General features: G+C 42.5%; 1 protein-coding gene across 4 annotated transcripts; it reads right to left on the bottom strand.

The window, feature by feature from the left end:
* Nucleotides 1–8492: 8492 nt before the first annotated feature.
* LOC105756833 (zinc finger protein with KRAB and SCAN domains 4-like) lies at nucleotides 8493–21683 on the bottom strand. 4 transcript variants are annotated; one of them, XM_023741394.1, is made up of 6 exons: nucleotides 20045–21683; nucleotides 18749–19233; nucleotides 17096–17243; nucleotides 15157–15239; nucleotides 12889–13012; nucleotides 8493–11903 (listed from the first exon to the last, which is right to left on the bottom strand). In XM_023741394.1, the coding sequence occupies exons 2-6, from the start codon at nucleotides 19169–19171 to the stop codon at nucleotides 11056–11058; spliced, it is 1626 nt and encodes a 541-aa protein (XP_023597162.1). In that variant the 5' UTR covers nucleotides 19172–19233; nucleotides 20045–21683; the 3' UTR covers nucleotides 8493–11055. The 4 variants fall into 4 exon arrangements, with proteins under 4 accessions (XP_023597162.1, XP_023597161.1, XP_023597163.1 ...); XM_023741393.1 differs by having other exon boundaries at nucleotides 18749–21683; XM_023741395.1 differs by lacking the exon at nucleotides 12889–13012 and having other exon boundaries at nucleotides 15157–15231; nucleotides 18749–21683.
* Between the last annotated feature and the right edge of the window lie 4652 nt (nucleotides 21684–26335).

The raw sequence follows: 26335 nt of genomic DNA, 5'->3' as shown, positions 1-26335 counted from the left end.
ATTTAACAGACCCAATCAGAAAATGATCAGACTACTAGAAAGCAGTTTGGAAAAGAAGAAATACAAATGTCAAACAAATATGTCAGTAGTAAATAAATGAACAGAAATAAAAATGTGGGATAAGAAATGAGAATAAAAATTTAGCCTGGCAAAGATAAAAATAAATGATGAAAGTACTGGCTAGAGTGTAGGTAAAGAAGTTGATGGGATGAAAAACTGGTACAAAATTCTATGGGGCAGTTTTGCAAAACATCTCAACAATTTAAATGTGCTTACATATTGGCACAGAAATTTCTCTTTTAGGAATTTATCCTAAGAAGATAACCATGCATTGTTATGGACTGAATTGTTTCCGCCAAAGAATATGTGTTGTAAATCTGACCCCTATATCGGTGGTTATAATCCCATTTAGGAATGGGTTGTCTTTGTTATGTTAATAAGACAGGATTAATGTAGGGTGTATCTTAAATCAATCCCTTTTGAGATATAAAAGAGATTTAACAAGCAAGCAACAGAAGCAGAGATGGGGGAAGAGAGATGCCAAGCCACATGAAGACTGCCGAGGAGCAGACGTTCAAAGAGACAAGGAGCTTCCTCCAGAGACAAGAGACGGAGAACGCCTTGCCTAGTTCCAGCATCTTGATTTCAGACTTCTAACCTCCTAAACTGTGAGGAAATAAATTTTGTTTGTTAAAGCCACCCATTTATGGTATTTCTCTTGTAGCAGCACTAGATAACTAAGACAGAATTTGGTGCTGAGAATTGGGGTGCTGCTCTAACAAATACCTAAAATGTGGAAGTGGTTTTGGAATTGAGTAATGGGTAGAGGCTGGAAAAGGTTTAAGGTGCCTAATAGTAAAAGCCTAGATTGCCTTGAAGAGACTGTGGTAGAATTTTGGACATCAAAGGCAATCCTGCTGAGGGCTCAGAAGGAAGTGAGGAGAGCTCTAAGCCTCTATTGTCTTAAAGAATACATATGATGCCAGTGGAAGAACGTGGCTAGAAATGTGGACATTAAATGTGCTTCTGGTGAGGCTTTGAAAGAAAATGATGAACATGTGATTGGACAATGGACGAAAGGTGATGTTTTTTATGCAGTGGCAAGGAACTTGTCTGAATTATGTTTAAATGTTTGGTGGAAGGTAGAACTTGTAAATGATGAACCTGGATATTTGGCTGAGGAGATTTCTAAAGCAAGATTTTAAAGGGGCCACATGGTTTCTCCTTGCCGCTTATGTTAAAATGCAAGAAAGAGATGGACTTAAAAATGAAAGAAAACTTAAAGATTTGGAAAATTCTGTTGTACAAACTAAGGACACATGCTCTAGAATTTTTACCAAGGACATGGCTACACAATCTTTTGTTAAAGAGATTAAGCCTGTGACTGATGGATCTAACTAACTACCACAGCAGAAAACCCATCAGCTTAGACTGAAGGGGACAGAGAAAGAATGAAAGGAAAGAACGCTGTTGGCCTCTTGGAATTCTACAGGCAGCAAACAGACCAAAGGAGCTACATCTGTTGTCCTCCAAGAAAAGAAAAGGACCATCCCTGGAGCAGCTTGGAGATCAGCAAAACTGTTGGAAGGAGCATGGGAAGCAGGGATGCACTGGTTTCAAAGGTTGGAGTCAATGGCCTCCTACATTTAAAAGAGTCAAATCTTCACCAACCTGGTTCCGGAGTATGGGGCTGCTGTTCACGAGAGCGAGGGGGATGGGCTGCTGCCCAAAGCTGAGGGGCAGGGCTACCATGCCCAAGGGGCAGAAGAACGGGGACTGCCAGGGTCGAGGGGATGGTGTCGCCACCCAGATAGACTAGGAGAATGGGGCTGCCCAAAGCCAAGGGAGCAGAGTTGCCATCTCAGTCGGCCTGGAAGATGGAGCTGAAGCCCAGGGCCAAGGGGCCTCCACCTAGAATCTGGTAGGCAGGGCCATTGCCCAGATGGTCCTGAAGAATAGAGGATTATTTTCAACCCTTGAGAGCTAATGTAAATTGTTCTTGGACTTACCTGGTGCCTATTATGCCTTTTTTCCCCTCCAATTTCTCCCATTTGTAATGGAAATGTCTACCTTGTGCCTGTTCCACGTTGTCTTTGAAACAGATAACTTGTAATCTAGATTTCACAGATAAAGAGGAATTTTGCCCCAGGATGGAATACGCCTAAAGTCTCACCCATATTTGATGAGATTTTAGACTTGGAGTTGATTTATGACTTTTGGGATGATGTGATGGGGTGAAGGTGTTTTGCATGTGGAAAGGACATAAATTTTGGGGGCCAAAGGGTGGAATGTTATAGATTGACTGTGTCTCCCAAAAAATATGTGTTGTAAATCCTAACCCCTATATTTGTGGTATTAATCCCATTTGGGAATGGATTGTCTTTGTTATGTTAATGAGACAGGATTAGTGTAGGGTGTGTCTTACATCAGTCCCGTTTTAGATTTAAAAGAGATTAAACAAGCAATCAAGAGAAGCAGAGATGAGGGAAGAGAGATGCCAAGCCACATAAAGATCGCCCAGGAGCAGAAGGTCAGCGCCAACAGAGAGATAAAGCCTTTCCTTAGAGCTGGCATCCTGAATTTGAACTTCTAGCCTCCTAAACTGTGAGAAAATAAATTTCTGTTTGTTAAAACCACCCACTTGTGGTATTTCTGTTATAGTTGCAATAAATAACTAAGACACATGTTCTCAAAATTATATGTACAGGGATGGTCCTTGAATTGTAGTTTATAAAAGCAAAAGAATAGAAACAACCTAAATGTTATAATCAATATAATGATGACAACTGTGAATAGTATAACACTTAATATGTGTCAGGCAATAATACTATGTAGTTTACATAGAGGGTCAAATTAATCTTCTACGTAAAAGTCATAAGGTAGCCTATATGTTATTCCATTTTACAGATAGGGAGAGGGAGACTCAGAGTGGTTAAGGAGGTGGTGGAGCTGGGGTTGAACCCAGGGCATTTTCTCTCAGAGGCCTTATTAACTCATCTTCCATCAATTCCCTGTCCACCAGATAGGCGTGATGACTTGCAAGTATGAGGGAGATGGGCACTGCCTTAGTCATCTTGTGCTGCTATAACAGAAATACCACATGTGGGTGGCTTTCACAAACAGAAATTTATTTTCTGACAGTTGAGGAGTCTAGAAGTCCAAATTCAGAGTGCTGGCTCTAGGGGTATGCTTTCTCTGTCGGCTCTGGAGGAATGGCCTTGTCTCTTCAGCTTCTGCTTCCTGGTTCTTTGGAGATCCCCATGTGGTTTGGCATCAGTCTTCCCTCATTTCTGCTTGCTTGCTTGTCCTAATCTGCACTTTTTGTATTTTGTAAGAGATTGACTCAAGACACAACCTACACTAATCTGTCTTATTAACATAACAAAGACAATTTAAATGTGCTTACATATTGACACAGAAATTTCTCTTTTAGGAATTAGGATTATAACCACAGGCATAGAGGTTAGGATTTGCAATATATAATTTTGGAGGACAAACAATTTAATCCATAACTGGCATAAAAAAAAATTATAAAGATAAATGTAAAATCACTACTGAGCTAGGTGCTGAGAGGGAAAAGTTTATGACATTATGAAAGCAGATAACCATGAGACCTTACAGGTCTCCTACTACTATTATCAGTAATATCTAAATGATATAAGAAAAGATGTGACATTTATGAAACAATAACAAATTATATACAGTCAAATACAATCAGAAAACAAGAAAGAACTCTTGGAAATTAAAAATATGAACACAGAAATAAAAAAATAGATGAATTGGAAGATATGTCGCACTTCCCACAAAGCAGTACAAAATGGAAGATTGGTAGCAAACGAGAGAAAACTACAAGAATCTTATACTATAAATCAAGGAATTCCAACAACCTGGTAACATAAGTTTCAAAAAGAATTGGGAGTAGGAAATGATTAAAAATAATTAAAATAAGTGTCTTAGAATTTACAGACAAAAGTTTATAGTTTAAATAGCACCAACCAAGTTCTTACTATATTAGATGAAAATAGATCCACACCAAGACACATTACAATGAAATTTCAGAAAGAGGATGGAAAAGAAGAGATCCTGAAAACAAAAAGAGGCAACAAAAAGCAACGTCTCTGGAAGCTGGAAGACAATGAAGCAATGCCTTCCAGATTCCAAGGAAAATATTTCCAACACAGAATTCTACACAAAGCCAAAATGTAAGTGTTGGAGTAGCCTAAAGAAGTTTTCAGATGTTTAGGGTTTCAATATTTTACTTGCTATGTTCCCTTCCTCGAGATACTAATAGACGAAGTAGGAAACAAAAATGATGGAGGGGGAATCACGTGGGGAGGCAAAAGTGTCTGTGGGTTTGCGTCCTTAGCCCTGTGGCCATACGGGGGCGCCCCCGCTCAGCTCTCTCTAATCGTAGCTCTGGAGGGGTTTGCACGGTAAGGCTGGCAGAAGTAGCTTACCCAGTGTTTGGGCATCAGTGTGGAATAAGGATTCTCCTGAACAGCCCTGGACTCCACAGAGGCCAGGCTCCGGGGTGGAGGAGGCATTGGAGGAGAGGAGAGGAGAGCGCAGTAGCCCTGTGCCGTCTCTGAGGTTTCCGTCTCTTTTGTCGGCAACTGCTCTCTCCACCCCCTTGATGGCAACACCTAGGAAAACTGAACGGTAGGTAATTTTTACCTTGTACTCCCTATTCCTTTTCTGAGCGTATCTTTTAATTTTAGAATAGTTTTAGATTTATATCTTGTTAACATCTTACATTACTATAGTACATTGGTCACAGCTAATGAAGCAATATTGATTCATTGTAATTAACTTCCTACTTTATTCAGATTTCATTAGTCTTTCCCTAATGTCTCCTCTTTGTTCCAGGATCGCATCCAGGATACCACATTACATTTAGTTGTTGGCTCCTTAGGCTCATCTTGGCTATGATAGTTTCTCAGACTTTGCTTGTTTTTGATGACCTTTAATAATTTCAAGGAGTACTGATCAAGTATATTATAGAACGTTTCTCAATTTCAGTTTGATGTTTTTCTCATGGTTAGATGGGGGCTATGAGTTTTGGGGAAGAAGACCATAGAGATATCGCAACAACTTATCAAGGGTATATAATATCAACTTGATTTATCACTGATGCGGTTAACTTTGATCCCTTGATCACCTGACTAAAGTAGTGTTTCCCTGGCTAAGATAGTATTTCCCAGGTGCCTCCACTGTGAAATTACTCTCCACCCCCCCACCCTCCACCCCCCCGTACTGTACTCTTTGGACATAAGTCACTTTGTGAAACCCACACTTATGGGGTGAGAAATTATGCTCCAATTCCTTGAGGGCAAAATATCTACATAAATTATTTGGAATTTTTCTGTACAGATTTGTATATTCTCCCCCATTTATTTAATAACTTATGTATATCAGTAGGATTCATGGATATTCTAGCCTTCAGGTTCCAGTGTGATAAGGCTCCTGGAGTGTATTTATTTGAGTACAGTGCTTCAAGTACAGTTTCCCATGATCTGAAGACCTGTGAACCAAAGTTATCTGGCCACACACACACCCAACATACAATGGTGGGACAAGCATAGGATAACCATTGCGGACATTTAAAAAGGGGAAAAGGGAGGTACAAAGAAGCCACATAACAATGCTGAAATCCATTCAGGCTAATGTTGGAAGTTCCGTGGTTAGGACTCGGTCCTACTCCTACATGGGAATAATTCTCCATTGCTCTTGACTCTATACTCTGGAATCTTAGTTCCACACTTCTGAGTGATCCATCCTTTTACATGTGTTTTTTGTTGCATACTTTTTTCATTCTGCTTCCTGCCAGTAGAATTTAGGGCTCCATAGGCTGCTTTTCATTTAGTACTGTCTCTGTTCCTTTCATTCAAAACTTGCAGTGTTTCTCCTGATCTATGAAAAACTTTTGTTGAGTTCATTCCATTAGACAAAATCCACGCCCACAAATTTTTGGGGGATAAGCCTTTCTCTACCTTAGGCTTCAGCTAAGACTGCTAAGGATCAACATCCTTAAACTTCTTAGAAGCCTTATTGTTTGAAAGAATCTGTGAGACATACTCATAACTCTTTCGAAGGCCTTTTGTCTGACTAAACTGTACTCTGAGACACCAACTTGATCTTCTTGAGGTTTTAGCAAACGATTTTATATCTAACCCTCAGCTTCATCTTTAGAGTGCCTTGGATTTCATCTTTGCTAGGAAGTCATTTCTTAATTTTAGCATTATTTGCCATTTGGAGAGACTGGGAATCTTCAAAACCAGAATTCTGAACCTTAGTTTAATAAATCTCCCTTTAGCAATTTATTTTGAGCAGCAAGAACAGGTGGCACCTTTAACATTTTGCCTAGAAATTTTCTTAATCAGGTCATCCACTTTATTAGGCACATTTTGCACTTTCCACATTACTGCAGGCAATAGTGTTGCTAAACTTTGTCACTACATTAAAAAAAAATCCTCTTTCCTCCGGTTTCCAATAAGGTTTTCCTCACTTTCCTTTAAGCCCTCACCCATAGCCTCCTCAAAAGATATCTTGTTTTTACAAATAGTTTCTTCAAGACTCTTCAATGTCTACTAACATTTTTATCAAAGTCCTTCCAGCTCCTGGCCACTGCCCAGTTCCAAAGCCATTTCCACTTTTTAAAGTTTTTGTTATGGCAGCACCACATTTTCAGGTACCGAATGTCTGTAGTAGTCACCTATTGCTGTGTTAACAAATTATACCAAAATTTAGTAGTTTAAAACAACAAACATTTATTATTCCCAACAGTTTCTGAGGATCAGAACTCCAGGAGCAGGTTAGCTGGGTAGTTCTCACTAAAGGCTTCTCATTAGGTTGCAATCAAGATGTCAGATGGAACCGTAATAATCTGAATGTTTAACTAGTGCTGGAGGACTTATGTTCAAGCTCACACATGTGGTTGTTGGCAGAAAGCTTCAGTTCCTTGCTAGGTGTTAGCCAGAAGCATCAATTCCTCACCATGTGGGCCTCCCATAGGCAGATGTATTTATGACATGACAGCTGCTTCTCCCAAAACAAACGATTGAGGGAGAGAGATGCTAAGCAGAGACACAGTGCCTTTTATGACCTAATCTCTGAAGTTCCACACCATTATTTCCAGTTTACTGTATTCATTAGAAGTGAGTCACTGAGTCAAGGCCACACTAGGAGGAAGGTCACAAACTTACAGTTCTTACCCAATGTAGTAGTAGTCTTTCAAGATTAAAGCTCTTCTTAAATTTTTGTCTTCACTTATTTCCCAGGGATTTCAAAATACTTGTTTTTAATACTTTTGTCATTGTCATAATTGTTTTCTACAGGAAGACTTTCCCAACCTCTTCATACTGACACTACCATAAGTTCTACCCTACAAGAGACTTTTGGGAGAAAAAAATCACAGTCCCCAATTATATCTTGTGAGAGTAATATGGATACAGGCACCAGAGATTCCCTACTTAGGTTTCTCAAACTGAAATAAGATTAGGCCTGGCTAGGCCCAGAAATCAAGGGATGTTCTCACCAGGAAAATGGGCAAGATTCTTGCCTTAAGCAAGTCTAACCTGGTATCACTTGCCTTGCTAGAACTTTATATGTTCTTTCTTTTTGCCCACATTTCTCATTAAAAACTAGTTGCCATTGAGTCAACTGTGACTCATAGAAACCTCATGTGTCAGCGGAAAACTGTGCTCCACAGGGTTTTCAATGGCTGACTTTTCAAAAGCAGATCACCAGGCCTTTCTTCCAAGGGCCTCTGGGTGGACTTGAACCTCCAAACTTTTGGTTAGCAGCTGGGCATGTTAACAGTTTGCACCACCCAGGGATGCTGCATTTCTCATTAGTGATACTTTTCAATGAATGCACCCCTTAGAGTAATTCATTGGGACCTAACAAATTTAAAAGCTTTTCATTACACAAAGTAACAAAGAAATACCTTGACAGATTAAAAAAAAAAAAAGATCAGGCCTGGGATCTGGGCCCACAAACCCCTCAGGGGAACCACTGACTTTGACACCAGTGACAAAGGATGCCCCATACCTCACTGGCATCTTTAGTGTTGGAGACAACCCATTTTAAACCTGAGAATTTTTCTAGTTTGTGAATCAAGTCACCAAAAATACAGCCACATTTGAATGGAGGCCCTTGAAGCAGTTCATTTAAGTGTGCAATAAGCACTGTCTTTGTCCTCTAGCAAAAACATGAAATTGCAGGTGTTTTTAATCAATCAGTCAATCAACAGCTTGTTGTAGCCTTTGGCAATGGAACACCCTCATAATTCAGTGGACCCTGGACTTTTCCACTTATGGCTTTTCTACAACTCTGAAGAGTACAACCCTTTGAGATGTAACTGCATCGGTATTATTGAACCCTTATGAATAGAGGTCATCAAGCCCAAGAAAAAGTGATGACTTCTCATCCTGTAAAGGGTCTTTTCTGAACCAAAATCTCATAAAGTAGGGAAGTGCAAAAAAGTCCCCGTATGAAATAGAAATGGCACATTTATTTGAAGACCAAGTCTGGATGCAGAGGCCTTTACAAACAGCACAAAGATGGTAGGCAGAGAGATGTAATCATCTGCTGGTTCACCCAAACCACTGGCCCATGGAGGGCCTTGACAAAAGATATAGCCCTGATAACGAAGCATGGTTCACTGATGGAACAGTCCATCTCTAATGTGGTAAACCCACATTAGGAAGCCATCCACTGTTACGTTAGTAAACTACCTACAGTACTGGAAACTGTGCAGTTAAGCTGAACATCAATTTGCTGTAGAGCCTAACACTGACTGCAGCACAAAGACTCTTGGGCCTTCATTAATGACCCTACTGGATGGTCAGGCAGGCCACTGGGCTTCTGAATACTGGATTCTGAAGGGCACATCATATGGTGAAGACTTTACAAAAGCAGATTAAACAATACAGACACAAATTCAATATTTATGTTGCACATTTCATGCCCATGAGAATGGATTAAATATACAAGAAAGCACCTGGAATAAAAAGCGTTCATCAAGTAGGGGATGCCATCTGTGGTGCATGTAAAAAATCCTTTACATTAGGATTTGTTAGATTTCTTTCCCCTGTTGTTAGCTGCCATCAGGTCAACCCTAAATCATGGTTGCACAATGGAAAAAAAATGCTGCCCGTCCTGCGCCATACCCATAATTGGTTGCAAATGGGACAATATTCCATTGTGATCTATAGAGTTTTCATTGCCCTAGATCCTGAAAGCCTTGAAGTACCAAGCCATGACAATTGGCATAAAAACAGGGGCATGGATAAATCTGCAAATAATTTTGGGTGATGACTCAATTCCTAAAAAAAAAAAAAAAAAAAAAGATACATAGAGCATGCGGGAATATATCACAATGGCTAAACCGTTAATTGTGAAAGATGACCAAGAAACCTTGCTAGATCTGAATTCCAGAGTCCTAGACTGATGCTATAAATCGGGAGGGATTGCTGGTTTCTCACTTGGTTTCTAGATGCAAAAACAAAAGCACATTTCTATAGTAAGGAGAAGTGATGCACTAACAAAAAAAGTTTGCAGGAAAGCAGTTATCCTGAAAGACTTCTGTAGCAGCAACTCCATCTGAAATATATAATATTTACATAAAGCTGACTAAACAATAACGTTTCCTCCCTTGAATTCACAAGACTGAAATTTTGACAATCATGAGGAAAAAAAAAAAAAAGATGGTCTACAAAGTGTGTTTAGAAAAAGGTAGTTAGCCTGAGGCATTAACTAGAGAACTTGTTAATGTTCTCACATGAGTAATTGAGCTAGTACCACACAGGTTTTAGGAATCATTATATAAGAAGACCGAAAGTGTTGCACACTAATAAGGCAGTTTTGAAACCTTACATGCTACTTACTGGTTATAAATATTTAGTGTGAATTCACTGATCCAGAGGAAGTTTGCATTTGGTGGGCATAGCCTTGATGCACAGTCTGTACACAGTGGGAGGAGAGGAAAGGATAGTGTCTGTAGATTTAGGGGTACCCGGTTAGGCCAAAGAGACCTAAAAAGTGAGAACGAAGCTGCTCAGCATCTCAGAATTTATATCAGGAGGTAGACTGACCCAGAATCTAGAATGTCAAAGAATTAGACACAAGCAAAAATGTCTTTAGTGAGAAATTCCTCCGAAATCTAGATGGCATCAGATTTTCAAATCTATGAAGGTAATCTCTCTGGTACATTTAATAAAGGTTTATTAGCACCTATGTGCAAGGCACAGTGAGAGGTCTAAGGCCTCACGAATCTAACTTTTGGAGGCTTCATTAAGGTATAAAACCCAAAAAAACCAAGCCCTTTGCCATCGAGTTGATTCTGACTCACAATGACCCTACAGGACAGAGTAGAACTGCCCCATGGTGTTTCCAAGGCTGTAATCTTTTATGGAAGCAGACTGCCACATCTTTCTGCCACAGAGTGGCTGGTAGTTGCGAACTGTCAACCTTTTGGTTAGCAGCAGAGCGCATAACCACTGCACCATGCCTATAGGTAGAAGCGTGATAAAATAGTTGGAGCAGCATAATCACAACCATCCACCCAGGAGATGTAATAAAGTACTAGCTAAGAGTGAGTAGCCAGTCTAGAAGCCCATTTAAGTTTGACGGATTAGAACAAAACATTTTAGGTCCTACCTCTTCCAGATACCATTCTCATAACCTCCTATCAAACAAGTTTTTTTTTTTCCCATCACCTTCTAGAACATGGAACCCTGGTTGCTCAGTGGTTAAGCGCTCGACTGCTAACCAAAACGTCAGCAGTTTGAATCCACAAGCGGCTCGCTGGAAACCCTATGGGGTACTTCTACTCGGTCCTATAGGGTAGCTATGAGTCGCAATCGACTTGAAGGCAATGGGTTTTTCTAGAACACAGAAGATAATTCATCTCAATCAGACTCTACATTGTCTAACACTTGATGATGTTCAGTGGTAAATAAAGCCCCAGCCTACAATTTCTGGAATCGGGAGGTGCTCCAGGGTGGATTCAGTCCCATGAGGAATGAGTACCACCTTTGGCACGTACTACATGGGTCACTGTGATAGAATTCTTTTCCCAACGTGGCTTCTCTGATGTTGAACAAGGTACGAAGTTCGGGTGAAGCCTTTTCCACATACATCACACTGATAGGGTTTCTCACCAGTGTGAATTTTTTGATGTTCAATAAGGCTTCTATTCCGAGTGAAACTTCTGTCACACTCATTACATTTATAAGACACGGAAGCCTCAACATTTTCCCACTGGTTTTCCCAGGTCTCTCCATGTTCAGAATCCTGAATGTTTTTATCCCCACCATGGATCCTCTGATGTCTCAGGAGATGTGAACTCCGCCTAAAGGCTTTGCCACACATGTTACACTGATACGGCTTCTCCCCAGTGTGGATTCTGTGATGTTCAAGGAGGCTACAGCTTTGGCTGAAGGTCTTCCCACAGTCGTCACACTCATAGGGCTTCTCCCCAGTGTGGGTTCTCTGGTGTTTGATAAGGTCTGAGCTATGACTGAAAGCCTTCCCACATTCTTCACACTCATATGGCTTCTCACCAGTGTGGACTCGCTGATGAATGATGAGGGCAGAGCTCCCAATGAAGGCCTTGCCACACTCCTCACATTCATAGGGTTTCTCCCCAGTGTGGATTCTCCTGTGCTTACTCAGGCCTGAACTCTGAGCAAAACTCTTTCCACATTCATGGCAGTAGTGCCGCCTACTTCCTGTGGCATTTTTCTGCTTTCTGTGTAACTTGCCCTCCTGTTCACCAGCTTCTACACATGGAGGAATCTGTGCAATGTCTTCACCCAGGTGGCATGGGATCTCTCCAGGCTCTTGTACTAGATGTTCATCTTCAGGAGGCAAGTCCCTGATCTTAGTTCGTATTTCACCACCTGAAACAACAAATGACTGGTGACTGACAGTTATGCCCTGTCATGGAAGGAAAGCTCTGTGATGAGTATCAGGGAGGCAAGACTTCCAGAGGTCTGCATATGCCAAGTAGGAGGATTTGAGTGCAAGTGTACGGGTGGGAATACAGGGAAGAACAGAAGTACTGGAGAGGAGGGAGACCTGAGACTGGGAATGGGCCCATCGGAAGAAAGGTACAACTGGGAGTGGAGGGAGTGGAGGAGGGTGGTGAGGATGAAGGACTGTGCCAGGGGACACATACAGAGGCTCTCAGCTCTAAGAATAGTAAGGCAGGGCCATAACCCTAGGATTAGATACTAAAAGGGCTGAGCAGAAGGCCACAGTAAACAGGGCAAGTGAAAGGGTTTCTGAAGCACTCTGTAAAAGATAGAAAAAGTGAGGACTCAAATTGCTCTGACCAACAAAAAGATAGTCATTTTTGACTTTGCCCCAGGAAAAGGCAGGGTCTGCCAAACAGAAGTGGCTTCGGTGCTGGGAGATCTGAGTTGGAGCCCCTGCTGTGCCAACAATTAGCTGTGTGAACTCAGACAAATCACCTAACCTCTGTCCTCTGCACCCTCATCTCTTAGGTACCTCTAGCTCTCACACTCTATGGTCTTATGGCCCATTTCCTGAAGAGACCCCTCAGCTTTCCTCATCGGTCAGGCCCTAAGAACGGAAGGAAAGGAAGACAGCCTTTACTGAGCATTTTACTATGAGCCAGGCCTGTGCTAAGGGGCTGCATCTACTACATCCCACTTAACCTGACTAGAGAAGTGCCAGGACAGGGAAGAGGGCAAGGTCAGAAGGGTTAAGAAATTAGTCACACAGCTGGTTAGTAGCTGGGTTTCAGAAATGTTAGTTCTGAATCTAAACATATGCGGCTCCAAAGCTTCTAACAGTCCAGTAGGTTCCAATACACAAAGAAAACCAAGAAAGCTTACAAGAAATGAGTGCCCACTGTCTTACCCAGGGAGATGAGGCTGCTACAGTTCTCCTGCCTCTCGTCTCTATAGAGGTTCACCTGAGATGAGTCCAGCTGTGCCCGCCCAGGGGAGACAGTCAGGGCCACATCTTCCACCTTCAGCAAACCCTGAAACAACAGGCAATCCCACCTAGTTCCTCTTGCTGAAGGTCACTCCCAAAGTTCGGCACTGCCTTGATGGGCACACGCAAAGAACAAACATCCCGCTTAAAGGGGCTCTGCAGAACAGAGCGAGGCCTTAACCCTATCTTTAGTAACATTTTCATCAAAAAATACATTAAACAGATTAGGATAAATATTCTCATATAAATACCTAGACAACAGTCCAGAAAGTAAAAGGATTTGGAAAATAAAGGCCAACAAAGTAAAAGGAGTAGACCAGATGCAAAACTTTCAAAAGATTTATGTCATGCTTTTTCGGCATAATAGGGGTGGGGGCTTATTTACATTAATAATTTTTAAAATACAATGAAATGTAAGTCTGAGGTAGGAAAAAAATGGACTACAGTGTCTTAAACACTCAAATCTTCCAGCAAGACATAAAAGACTGGGCAAGAAATGAAAATCCAGGTAAGAAAAGATTGCTCAGGTGGTATCATAAATAACTTTAGACTCAAAAGGACAGGCCTTATGTGTCCCTTCAAGTGTAAGCTCCTTGAGGGCAGAGTCCATGTCTTTAGATCCCTCAACAACAGGACAATTTTAAAATCTTTTAAAAAACAAAAGATTAAAAAACTTTTAAGGAACAAAACAAAACCAGCATCACATAAAAATCCTCAGTTAACATGTGCTGAATTGCGCTTGATTCAGGAAGAAATCCCACAGATGAAGGGGCTGACCAAAGAGATGAGGTAGAAAAGATCTGGGAAGCACAGACAGCCCTCCAAGCTATTAGTAAAACAGAAACTGCCTCTTACATGGGCAACAAAGTAAAGACAGACAGTGATAAGCAATCTTGGGATAGATGGGAAAACTCAAATCACAGGTGGATCTATGCAGTGCAGTCAATTACTTAATATGACCCTTTTAGCTGTACACAGTTTTGTAATGATTGGGAGGGATTATGCAAATAAGGTGCTTGTGGCCCACTAAGGGGGTTAGACAGCCTGCTAATAATGCAAATAAGGTGTACAGAACCTTTGCAGGGATGGGACCATGCAAATAAGGTGTATGGAACCCTAACAAGGGGATTGGTCAGTTTTGCCATCCCACTAGGCTTAAAAAGAGAGCTAATCCCAGAGCAGGGGGCAGGGGGGAACCTTACTACCACCAAGAAAAAAAAAGCCAGGAAAGGAGCATGTCCTTTGGACCCAGGGTCCCTGTGTGCTGACAGCTTCCTAGACCCAGGAGGCAGAGAGCTGTGATACCTGAGACAGCAAGGAGCGGCACAGAGAAACGGGGCAGCAGAACTAGGAGACTGGTGCTAGATGGTGCTGCGGTGGGCTTCCTGGCCCACAGAACGAGGTGGCTAAGATGGGCATGCTGCCTCATGCAGTGAGACAGCTGACACCCTCAGGCAGGAAGCTTGCTGGTGGAGTGGGGTGCCTCCAGGCACTTGGCAGAGCTAGGCTCGCTCTCCAACCCACTGAGCGAGAGAGGGCTGAGTGCTTCTGGGCCGAGGCTTACTGGCAGAGTGGGGTGCCTCTGGCCACTTATTGGCAGAGCTAAAGAGCTTCATATCACTTGCCTGAGCAAGGCAGAGGCCAGGCCCAAGTGGGGCTGAGGACAGATGGCCAAAAGAGAAGGCTTGTCCTGAGAGGGCCGAGAGGAGCCCTGCATGGCCGAGAGGAGCTGAGAGAGCTGCCCTGCACTGAAGAAGGGAGCCTTTGCCTACGTGCTTCCTGACTGTGATCCTCAGTTGTAGCCTGTTGATCCTGATCTCGAGCTGTAAGTTGTTACTTCCCTAATAAATCCTTTAACTGTGAGTATGGTCTGTGAGTTCTGTGTGGCCATTGCAATGAATTTTCAAACCCATCAGAGAAGTAGAGTGCCGTGGGAAGGACAGCTGGTGTCAGAATTGGTAAAAAGATTGGAGAGAGGAGGTATGTCTGACCTCCACCTCATAGGAATCAGCCTTGGGCTGATGATGATAAGGATTCTCTCCCCCTCCAGAAGTTAGACAAGGTCAGATGTCCCCGTGCCATTTTTACAATCTAGGATTGGGGTGGAGGAGGAGTGGGGAGGGAGGGTCCTTCATGGGAAGCCCAATAGTAGTAAAAAGTGCTGGGGGAGAGAGGGTGCCTCCAGCTCACCTGGGACTCTGGGATGAGCCTGGCAGCTACCACTGTGTCTTCTCTGCAGCTTCTTCCCTGGGCAAGACCAGGAACCTGGAGAACCAAGAAGGAAAGAAGCTATGGATGAGATCTACCCTGGCATTCAGCCTCCCCATCCTGTGGAATCCAAGTTCAAAAACTGGGTTAATAAATTCCTCTCAAACATGTTTATAGAGAGTCTGTTTCTTTCCAAAATGCCTGATCCCTACCAGCTGCAATCCTATGGCGTGAACAGAGCTGGTGTGCTCCTGCAGAGACACAAACCACAGGCAGGATCCTTGGGAGGAATGGGGAAATGAAAGCAACATTAAAAAAAAAACAAAATTAAGAAAGCTTTCTGTTTGAAGATCTTTTAGTTTTGAACTTTGCTGGGATGGGGTCGCTGGCTGGCACAAATGGTTAAGCACTCAACTACTAGCCAAAAGGTTGGTGGTTCAAACCCACCCAGAGGTTCTTGGAAGACAGGCCTGGTGATTTACTTCCTAAAGGTCACAGCCTCAAAACCCAGTTCTACTCCGCATATATGGGATCACCGTAAGTCAGAATCAACTTGAACGGAACTAACAACGGGGATAAAATAGGATTTTTGCTTAAAATGTCTTTAGTAGCTATTAGAGTGCTTTCTAAGGAGCCCTGGTGGCTCAATGGTTAAGCACTCAGTGGCTAAGCAAAAGGTCAGTGGTTCAAATCCACCAGCCGCTCCTCAAGAGAAAAGACCTGGCAATATGTTCCCATAAAAGATTACAGCCTTGGAAACCCTATGGGGCAGTTCTACTCTGTCCTATAGGGTCGCTAGGAGTTGGAATCGATTTGAAGGCACACAACAACAGAGTGTTTTCTAGGAGCCTATGGGTGGCGCAACTGGATAAGCAATCAGCTACTAACAGAAAGGTTGGCAGTTCAGATCTACCCAGAGGTGCCTCAGAAGAAAGGCCTGGTAATATACTTTCAAAAGGTCACAGTCACGAAAACCCTATGGAGTGCAATCCTACTCTGCAACACATGGGGTTGCCATGAGTTGGAATCAACTTGAAGGCAACTAGTTCAGTTTTGGTTATGGTGCGTTCTGCCTTGGTTTTGAAAAACTAAGAGGAGTCAAAGCTGGGCCCAGAAAGAAGGAAATGGGAGTCTGCTTGTATAGAACTTTCTCAGATTCAACAGAGAGAGAGAAATGTAAAGAACTTCAGGTTTCCACATAAGAGGCAGAATTTGCAAGGGGCAGAAAACCAGCTGGTCTGTTGAAAAAGAATGCATGTTGGCTGGCCTGTCCCAGTGTTGTGTGTCTTGAGAACCTGCACACATGTTCAAGGCATATGAGAGGACATCTCAGAACATAAAGCAGTTTCTTGTGGAGGAATATGCACGCTGTTCTAATAACAGACCTAGGGTTCAGGAGATTTATATGCTTCACTTTGCAATTGTTCTACGATCTGTGGAGTATTCTGGCTGACTTTACAGATTCTGCCTTATTTTCTTCACAGCACTTAACCACTATCTGAAATTGTATTATTGTTATTTGCTGTCTCCCCTACTAAATGTAAGCCCCACTGGAGCAAGAATCTGTCTCACTGACAGCTCTGTCCCCAGTGCCAACAACACTGGCTACCACATAGGAGACCTCCATACATATGTGTTAAATGAATGGAGACCACTGTGTTCTTAAAAAAATCGATTCTTTCCAAACCCAAACTTTAGTAAAATCTTATTTACTATGTCCAGGCATGGTTAGGGAGGCTTTCCATCACTATGTTTGAAATTGCTCTTTTAGTCTCATTCTCAAAAAAAATTTAAAAAATATAAAAAGTCAATCTGTGATAGACATATAAAGTAAATGTCAATGGATCCAGCTTTTAGGTGATCCTGACACGAAATTGTATGAAGTCTGTAGAATTCATAGTGCCCAGAAGATAATCCTCACCTCTGTCTTGTAAGGGCTGGGACCCCAAAGATTCATGCTTGAGCAGAGCCTTCATCGGCTGGAATTGGCTACTTTGTGACCCCCGGGCTCCTGTCAACAGTGTCATCTTGCAACAGAGCAGTTCTTGCCCTCGGTCACCATCTGGGACCTAAAAGTCATTAATTTATTTTTATTTTCATTTATTCATCAAACACTTCTATAGTGCTTTCTATGTGCCTGGCACTGTTTCTCAGAGCTTTACAAATATTAACTCTCTTAACATGGACAACAACCCTGGGAGGTAGGAACCGTTATGATCTCCATTTTACTGATAGGGAAACTGAGGCACAGAGTTTAAGAAGCTTGCCCAAGGTCACCCAGCTAGTGGCAATGCTAGATTGGGAGCTCAGACCAAATGACTCCAGAGCCCATGCTTTTCACAATTATTCTGTGCTCCATCATTATATACATTTGTGCTTTTATGAAAACCCTTTGGAAAATGGTGCTAAACAAAGATAGAAATTTCTAACTTACAGGGTTTGGGGGACTTGTATATAAAATGTGGAAACCCTGGTGGCATAGTGGTTAAGAGTTCAGCTGCTAACCAAAAGGTTGACAGTTCAAATCTACCAGGCACTCCTTGGAAACCCTATGGGGCAGTCCTATAATGTCAGAATCGACTTGGTGGCAGCGGGTTTGGTTTTGGTTTTATGTGAAATTGCCTAACATAGGGCCTCCTGTGTTAAATTATATAATTACATTAAATTATAAATTATAATTATATATTTTTAATTATAAATTGCATTATATAATTATAGTTAAATTACAGTTTTTGAGTCACTTTCATGATCATTAATGTGCAGCTCAAAATTTCTAAAGAATGAAGAGCCTAAACTTTAAGATCTGAAATGACTTTTCACTGTTACAGGGCTCAGGTGCAGTAGATTCAAGTCACGAACCTTGCACTCCTGGTTATGGGTTAGAAGACTTTATTCTGGTCACATTCCCTGAACGAATGTGCACAAGGTCACAGGAAAATGCAAAGAGGAAACAGTCTCTTACAACAGGTAGGAAGATGCAGGTAAAAATGAACCGTTTCTCCCAGGGGTTCTTAACCAGTGGGCCATGGACTCCTTCCAAGTGGTCCATGACATGAAAAGGAAAAAATGTATTTTTCATTTTACTAACCTCTAAGTGAAATTTAGCATTTCCTTCAGTTATGAATGCAAGCAACAAACCAAGGTGGTATGCGCTATACCTGACTTTGTCACCAATAGAAACTGCAGATGTTTTCATATTACATGACAACCAGGCAAATAGCCTCAAAGTCATCTTGTTTATTATCGCCTTGAAACTACCAGAATTACTATACCTGCACTATATCTTATTATTTAGTACATTAATAAAAAAAACTTTATCACAAATTTGTTTAATATTTTACTAACTGTATTTCAGCATAATTAATTTTCTTTGTAGTCTTTTACATTTTCTTTTATGCATTTAAAAATATTATTCTGAGAACAGATCCAGGGACTTAACCTTACTGCCAAAGAGGTTCATGGTAGAGAAAAAGATTGAGAACGCCTGGATCTAAAGGAATGCCCCTCACTCCAATCTTGAGATTTTAGGAAGAAAGAAACCACAGCTCTGAAATACTAAACCAGTTGTTTCTACCTGAGGCCTCGGCTCATCCAGCTGCCTCTCCAAACACTCCAAGAGAACCACCGCCTCCTCCCTGCTCTCTGGATGCTGTTCCTGCACCCAGCTCTGCAGCGCCCCGGGCAGGATGGTCAGGAACTGCTCCAGCACCAGCAGCTCCAGGATCTGCTCCTTGCTGTGCATCTCGGGCCGCAGCCATTGCCTGCAGAGCTCCTGGAGCCGGCTCAGCGCCTCGCGGGGCCCTGCAGCCTCTGGGTAGCGGAAGCTCCGGAAGCGCTGGCGGGAGCGCTCTGAGCCTGCTGCCGGGCTGCAGGACAAACGGGCCTCCTCCGCAAAGGCAGAGGCCTCCTCTTTTTCCACCTTCACGGTCAGGAGCCCCGTCTGGTCCTCTGTAGACTGGGCGTCCAAGGCTGCACGTTGCCTCGATTCTCTTGCCATCCTGGGCCAAGGCAGTACTTGGGCCTCACTTTAGCTGGGAGCTGTATTTCTGCAGAAGATTCCTGAAGAGTGGGAAATCGCTATTAACTAGTGAAACTGTAAGAGGTCCCCTCCCTGCATGCTCAGTGGCCCAGGACACCCCTGAAGGAGCAACTGCAGAGATTTTTCTCCCCTCGGTCAAGTGCCTCTGCAGCTTCATCCTGCACACTACCCCAACCCTGAATCCCACAGTAAACATCTCAAAGAATGTCATGGGGGTGGAGCTGGACGCTTCCCTTCGCCCCCCATTCCCGAACTAATCAGGAGACAGGTTGAGATTGGGCTAGGAGGCCTTTGGTGGAGACCGAGGCCACTTCCTGTGTTCGCTAGGAAGCCCTTCTCAGTGATTGGCTCAGAGCTATCCTATTAACAAGCATGGTCTGTGGGTGGCTGAATTCTAAGCTGTCTCCCAAAGATTTGTTGCCTTAATCCCCAAGACTCTGAATATGATGAATTAGCATGCTCAGACTGCAAATAACTGAATTCTACCAACATCCCCAACGAGCTTTTAAGCAGATTCCTCCCAGTGCCTCTAGGTAAGAGCTCAGCCCTACCAACACCTTGATTTCAGCTTTGGAAGACCCCAAGCAGAGAAGTTGGCTGAGCCAGCCTGGACTTCAGGCCTATAAAACTGGGAAATAATAAATGGGTATTGTTTTAAGCTGACAGATTTGTGGCAAGTTGTTATGCAGCAATAGGAAACTGATATCAGGTCCTTATCTGCTGTTAAGAAGGTCTCTGGGTGGCACAAACAGTTTGCTCTCAGCTACTAACTGAAAGGTTGGTGGTTCAAATCCACCCAGCAGCCCCCCAGAAGAAAAGCGATCTACTTACGTAAGAGTACAGCCATTGAAAACCCTATGGAGTGCAGTTCTACTCTGAAACGTGGGGTTGCCAAGAGTCAGAATTGAGAGCAACCAGTTATCTGCTGTCAAGACACCAAAGTTAGGGGAAAGAGAAAGAAAGGAGGGCAAGCTCTGGATTACAAGAAATAGAACTGAATCTCTCAACCCTGGTTAACTAATTCTTTCAACCCTGGTTACCTGCTGGTGAGGCTCCCATTGATCTTTGTTGTGAGGCTTGCCATGAAATTGACACTCAGCTGGAAGTAGGGCTTAGCCTACTTCGAATGTGTTCAAAGCCAAGCTGGTTTTCTTCCCTCCTAATCTACTCCTTCCCCAGTATGGCATTCTCTAGAAACAGCAGCGCCACCCGCCGGGTTTCCCTGGAATCATCTTTGACCCTTCTCATTCAGTTGTCACATTGGATCACCTGGTCCAATCTATTCTACCCCTGGAATGTCTCTCAGATCTGTTCCCTTTCCTCCATTCTCACTGCTATTGCCATAGCTCAGGCCCTCGTTATTACTGAGTGCTTACTATCTTTCTAAGTGCTCTACTAAGTGCTACCAATCTTTCCCTAAAGAGCTGGCAGATCTCTAGACTGTGAAGGACCCAGGATGTTTGCTCACACCAGGGGTCCTAGTTCTTGACTGTTAAAAACCTCTCTTGCTCCTCTTGAATCAGGAAAGCCAAGGAAAAGGCACCCCCAAGCCTGGAAGCCACTGTGAATTTGAGCATCACAACACAAAACACAAATCAGTTTGGGTTTTTGCTTTGGGAAAGGCTCTTCTTAAGAGTATCATATTTTTTCCTACTAAAATATAGGAAATAGCCTTACAAAGAGAATTGACAAATGACACTAAAATTTAAAGAAACAGCATCAAAAGCCAGGCACCATGATAAAGATAATATTTCACATAGTTATATAAATAATAGTCGTAATAATAATAATGATAGCAAATCTTTAAATGGTGCTTACTCTGTGCCTGGTACTATTTTAAGGACTTTACACATATTTACTCATTTAATTCTCACAACCACCCAATGAATTAGGGAATATCATTATCCCCATTTTACAAAGCACTAAAATCAGGCCACAGAGAGGTTAAGGGACTGGCCAAGTCACACAGCCAATAAGTGGCAAAGGCAGGATTCGAACGAGGCAGTCTCACTCCAAAATTCGGGCTATTTTCCAGTACTTCAATAGTAATTTAAAGACCTTGGTACCGACCTTGTCTCCAGGCGGAGCAAAATTTAACGGCTCTCATTTTCAAGGCTTGTCTGTGACTGTGAGCCAAGAATCCCCAGTCTCCAAACGCCGAGAGGCACTGACCCAGACTCCCAGAAATGACCCTGGACAAGGGGTACCGACAGTCGGCTCCTCGCGGGGACTCCAGGCCCAACTCCGTCCGGCCACACAGCGCACTCCCCTCCTCCACGCCCCTCGCAGGGGTTTCCCTCCCAAAGAGTCCTGGCTGCAGAGCGCTGGTGACAGGGGTTTCCCCCAAACGGTAACCACAACTCCACCTGGGGACCCAAAGAACGGCACCTGTGGCAGCAGAGCCACGGGAGGAGACCCAAACCCACACTAGTAAGCGGGTACCCAACCGGCGTCCTTCACTCACCCCAAACTCACAAAGTGTCCGAAACGAGCAAATCAACCGCCAGGCTGGGCACAGAGGCTACTTCCGGGCCTCTCTATCCACCTCCTCGACTGACACTCGGTAGTTTGCCAGCTCACCACCAGGTCTTCTCCCCTCGTCTGTTGTTATTAAAGAGGCTTTTCTTAAAAATGATTTTTCCAGATATAGCAAAGAGAGAAAAGCAAGGTGCAGGACTCTTTATAGTTTGCTACATTTGCGAAAAGACAGAAGTGAATAATAAGAATTTAAATTGTATTTGTTTGCATATTCACAAGGAAACTATAGAACAATACATAAGAAAACTAGTAACAGTGATTACCTGCGAGAGGTGAAGGCTTAGAAACTGTGTAAGAGGGGGACAAGGGTGAGAGGAAGAGTGCTACCGTACACCTTTATGGTTTTAATTTTAGAGCTGATTGCATTACCTAATTAAGTCATTGAATATAAACACATGTTTTAAGGGGCGTTCTGAATTGTTTACACAGAAAAAACCCAAAATAATCGAAACTCAAAGTATGACAATAAGAGAGTTTAACTACATTGCTGGATAAAACTGTTCATATTTACAACTGCATTCTCCACAATCACAAGTAAAAAATGTAACTTTTTAAAGATAGCAATTACAGGAGCAAAGAAATACATAAGATATCTTAATGGAATCATTATAAAACCTTATCTATTAAGGAAATGATAGGTAATAGAGATATATACCATGTCTGAGTATAGGAGGACTCAATATCATCAGGATGTCATTCGTTTCTAAATTAACACACAAATTCATTGTAAGGCCACTCAAAATCTCAATAATGTGTTCCATGGAACTTGACTAGTTGATTCTAAGTTTATAAGAACTAATGAAGGAAATTTTTGGCCAAGTGAAGGAGGTGCAAAAACTTGCTCTACCAGATATTAGGATTTATTATAAATATATAGGTTCCTAGGTGGCACAAACTGTTCTTGGCTACTAACTGAAAGGATGGTGGTTCAAATCCACCCAGCAGTGCCATGGGAGAAATGCCTGGCAATCTGCTTCCATAAGATTACAGCCAAGAAAACCCTGTGGAGCGTAGTTCTACTCTGAAGCACATGGAGTCTCCATGAGTCAGAATCAATTCATTGGTTATGTCTCTTCAGGGCCTTAAACTCCTGCTCTTTGATCTTTCCATTATTCGCACTAAAAGTTCTTCATGATCCAGCTTTTGCTGAGTGACTCAAGCTCCACTGCCTGCCTTTGTCCCTCCAGCTCTAAGAGTGATAGCAGTTTCCTACTGTTGCTGATCTCTGGGTTGCCTCACCATTCCTTATTTGGTTCCTCAGCCTTTCCACCAGCTTGTACTCAATTCCTGTATTAAATCCCTGGTATTCGACATACCTAAAGTGCTTTCTTTTTTTATGAGTGGACACTGACTGATATTGGATGCCTATTAGTTATGAAGTAGAATACTGATAAGGTAGCTGGGGGCATGAATTTGGAAATCAGGGAAAAAGTTAGGGCCAAAATTATTAATTTGAGAGTCAGAAGCAGCGCTTCGAACTGTTTCAAACTGGTCCAAAACCCTGCTGAGAATTTGCATTTCTAACAAGCTCCCAGGTGATGCTAATGCTGCTGTTTAGGGACCAGTTCTGAGAACCACTAGTAGAGCAGTGGTTCTCAATTTTTATTATACATGAGAATCACCCAAGGATCTTGTTAAAGTGTAGATTTTGCAAAAAGACAGAAACAAACTAAGTGCCCATCAACAGATGAATGGATAAACAAACTATGGTACATACACACAATGTAATACTACATAACAATAAAGAACAATGATGAATCTGCGAAACATCTCACAACATGGATGCTGAGTGAAATAAGTCAATCACAGATGGACAAATACTATATGAGACCACTATTATCAAAACTCATGAAAAGATTTACATACAGAAAGAAATAATTTTTGATGATAATGAGGGAGGGGAGGGGTGGGAGCGAAAAACACTAACTAGAAAATAGATAAGTGGTAAGTTGGGTGAAGGGTAAGGCAGTATACAATACTGGGGAAGCCAGCACAACTTGACCAAGACAAGGTTATGGAAGCTTCACAGACACATCTAAACTCCCTGAGGGACTGAATTACTTGGCTGAGGGTAGGGGACCATGGTCTAGGGGCACATCTAGCTCAACTGGCATAACATAGTTTATAAAGAAAATGTTTTACATCCTACTTTGGTGAGTAGAGTCTGGGGTCTTAAAAGCTTGTGAGCAGCCATCTAAGATACTCCACTGATCCCACCCCGTCTGGAGCAAGGGAGAATGAAGAAAACCAAAGACATAAGGGAAAGATTAGTCCAAAGGACTAATGGACCACAACTACCACAGCCTCCACTAGACTTGAGTCCAGCACAACTAGATGATGCCTGGCTACCACCACTGACTGCTCTGACAGGGATTACAATATAGAGAATCCCGGACAGAGCTGGAGAAAAATGTAGAACAAAATTCTAACTCACAATAGAAGACTAGACTTACTGGTCTGACAGAGACTGGAAAAACCCTGAGTATGGCCCCTGGACACCCTTTTTACTCAGTGCTGAAGTCACTCCTGAGGTTCACCCTTCAGCCAAAGATTGGACAGGCCCATAAAACAAAACGAGACTAAATGGGCACACCAACCCAGGGGCAAGGATGAGAAGGCAGGAGGGACAGGAAAGCTGGTAATGGGGAACCCAAGATGGAGAAGGGGAGAGTGTTGCCTTGTTGTGGGGTTGGCAACCAATGTCACAAAACAATATGTGTATTGTTTAATGTGAAACTAATTTGCTCTGTAAACCTTCATCTAACGTACAATAAAAAAAGTAGATTCTGATTCAGAATATCTGGGGTGGAAATGTGAATTCTCAGCAGGGGTTCCGACCGGTTCAAAGCTCTGGTCAGAAACAGAGCAATAGTATTTCAGCCTATGAAAGTGTATGAAATCACATAGGAAGAGAATTGTTCTAGATTGGGTTCCCAAGAAGCAGACTCACGACTGAGATTTGTAGGCAGGAATTTTATTGCGATGTGCTCTCAGGAATAACATTCATGAGGAAGGAAAAAAGACTGGGCTGAGTCGCTGAACTGTAGTTTCATTACAAGAGAGGTTCCTGGTGATCCTAATCAGGAGCTCAAGAACTAGAATGGTTCTTCAAAATTTTCCTGCTTTGATGCAACGTGTTCAGGAAGGAAGGGGTATGGCCTCTTGTGAGGCAATTCTTTGGCTGATGTCAATTCCCAGAGGGAGGTTCAACTAAGAGCCATTAGCTACCAACTCTCCAAACAGCTGGGGAAACGAGTGCCTCTGTTCTGAAGTGACTGTTGTGGGTGGTGTATCACAACATACACTACAGTTTGCCCCTTGAGCCACTCTGATCCACTTGCTTGGTATAATAAGAAATGAGAACAACTATTCCAGAATTCTGCTCTTTTCCTGTGGCAATTTATAAGGGTAGACTACTAGAAAGACTTACAGTTTCCACTGCTATAGCATATCTTAAGTCCATAAAGGATATTCATTGTCTCCCTTCTCTATTACCCATTCCATATTCCCCTCATTCCTGGCTATCACCTCTCATGGTCTCATAGAGACCCTATGTATAACAGAATGAAACATTGCTCAATCTGTGCCATACTCACAATCACTGCTATGTTTGAGCCCATTGTTGCAGCCACTGCGTCAATCCATCTCATCAAGGGCTCTTTTTCGCTGATCCTCTACTTTACCAAGCATGATGTCCTCCTCCAGTGACTGGTCCCTCTGGATAACATGGCCAAAGTAAGTGAGACGAAGTCTCGCCATCCTCACTTCTAAGGAGCTTTCTGGTTGTACTTCTTCCAAGACAGATTTGTCTGTTGTTCTGTAAGTCTATGGCATATTCAGTATTCTTCACCAGCACCATAATTCAAAGGCATCAATTCTTCTTCAGTCTTCCTTATTTATTGTCCAGATTTCACATGCATATGTGGCGATTGAAAATACCATGGCTTGGGTCAGGTGCATCTTTGTTCTCAAAGTGCCATCTTTGCTTTTTAACATTTTAAAGAGGTCTTTTGCAGCAGATTTGTCCAATGCAATACATCGTTTGATTTCTTGACTGCTGCTCCCATGGGCTTTGATTGTGAATTCAAGTAAAATGAAATCCTTGACAACTTCAATCTTTTCTCCATTTATCATATTTCTTATTGGTCCAGTTGTGAGGATTTTTGTTTTCTTTATGTTGAGGTGTAATCTATACTAAAAGCTGTAGTCTTTGATCTTCATCAGTAAGCAAGGTTGTGTCATCTGCATATCACAGCAGGTTGTTAATTGGTCTTCCTCCAATCCTGATGCCTCGTTCTTCTTCATATAGTCCAGCTTCTTGGATTATTTGTTCAGCATACCGATTGAATAAGTATGGTGAAAGGATATAAGCCCGACACACAGCTTTTCTGATTTTAAACCACACAGTATCCCCTTATTCTGTCTGAACAACTGCCTTTTGGTCTATGTACAGATTCCTCATGAGCACAATTAAGTGTTCTAGAATTCCCATTCTTTGCAATGTTATCTATAATTTGTTATGATCCACACAGTTGAATGCCTTTGCATAGTCAATAAAACACAGGTAAACATCTTTCTGGTATT

Source organism: Trichechus manatus, unplaced genomic scaffold, assembly GCF_000243295.1.
Source record: "Trichechus manatus latirostris isolate Lorelei unplaced genomic scaffold, TriManLat1.0 scaffold00180, whole genome shotgun sequence".
Lineage (NCBI taxonomy): Eukaryota > Metazoa > Chordata > Mammalia > Sirenia > Trichechidae > Trichechus > Trichechus manatus.
The sequence above is the reverse complement of the archived record's forward strand: the minus strand, read 5'-3'. Positions and strand labels throughout refer to the sequence as shown.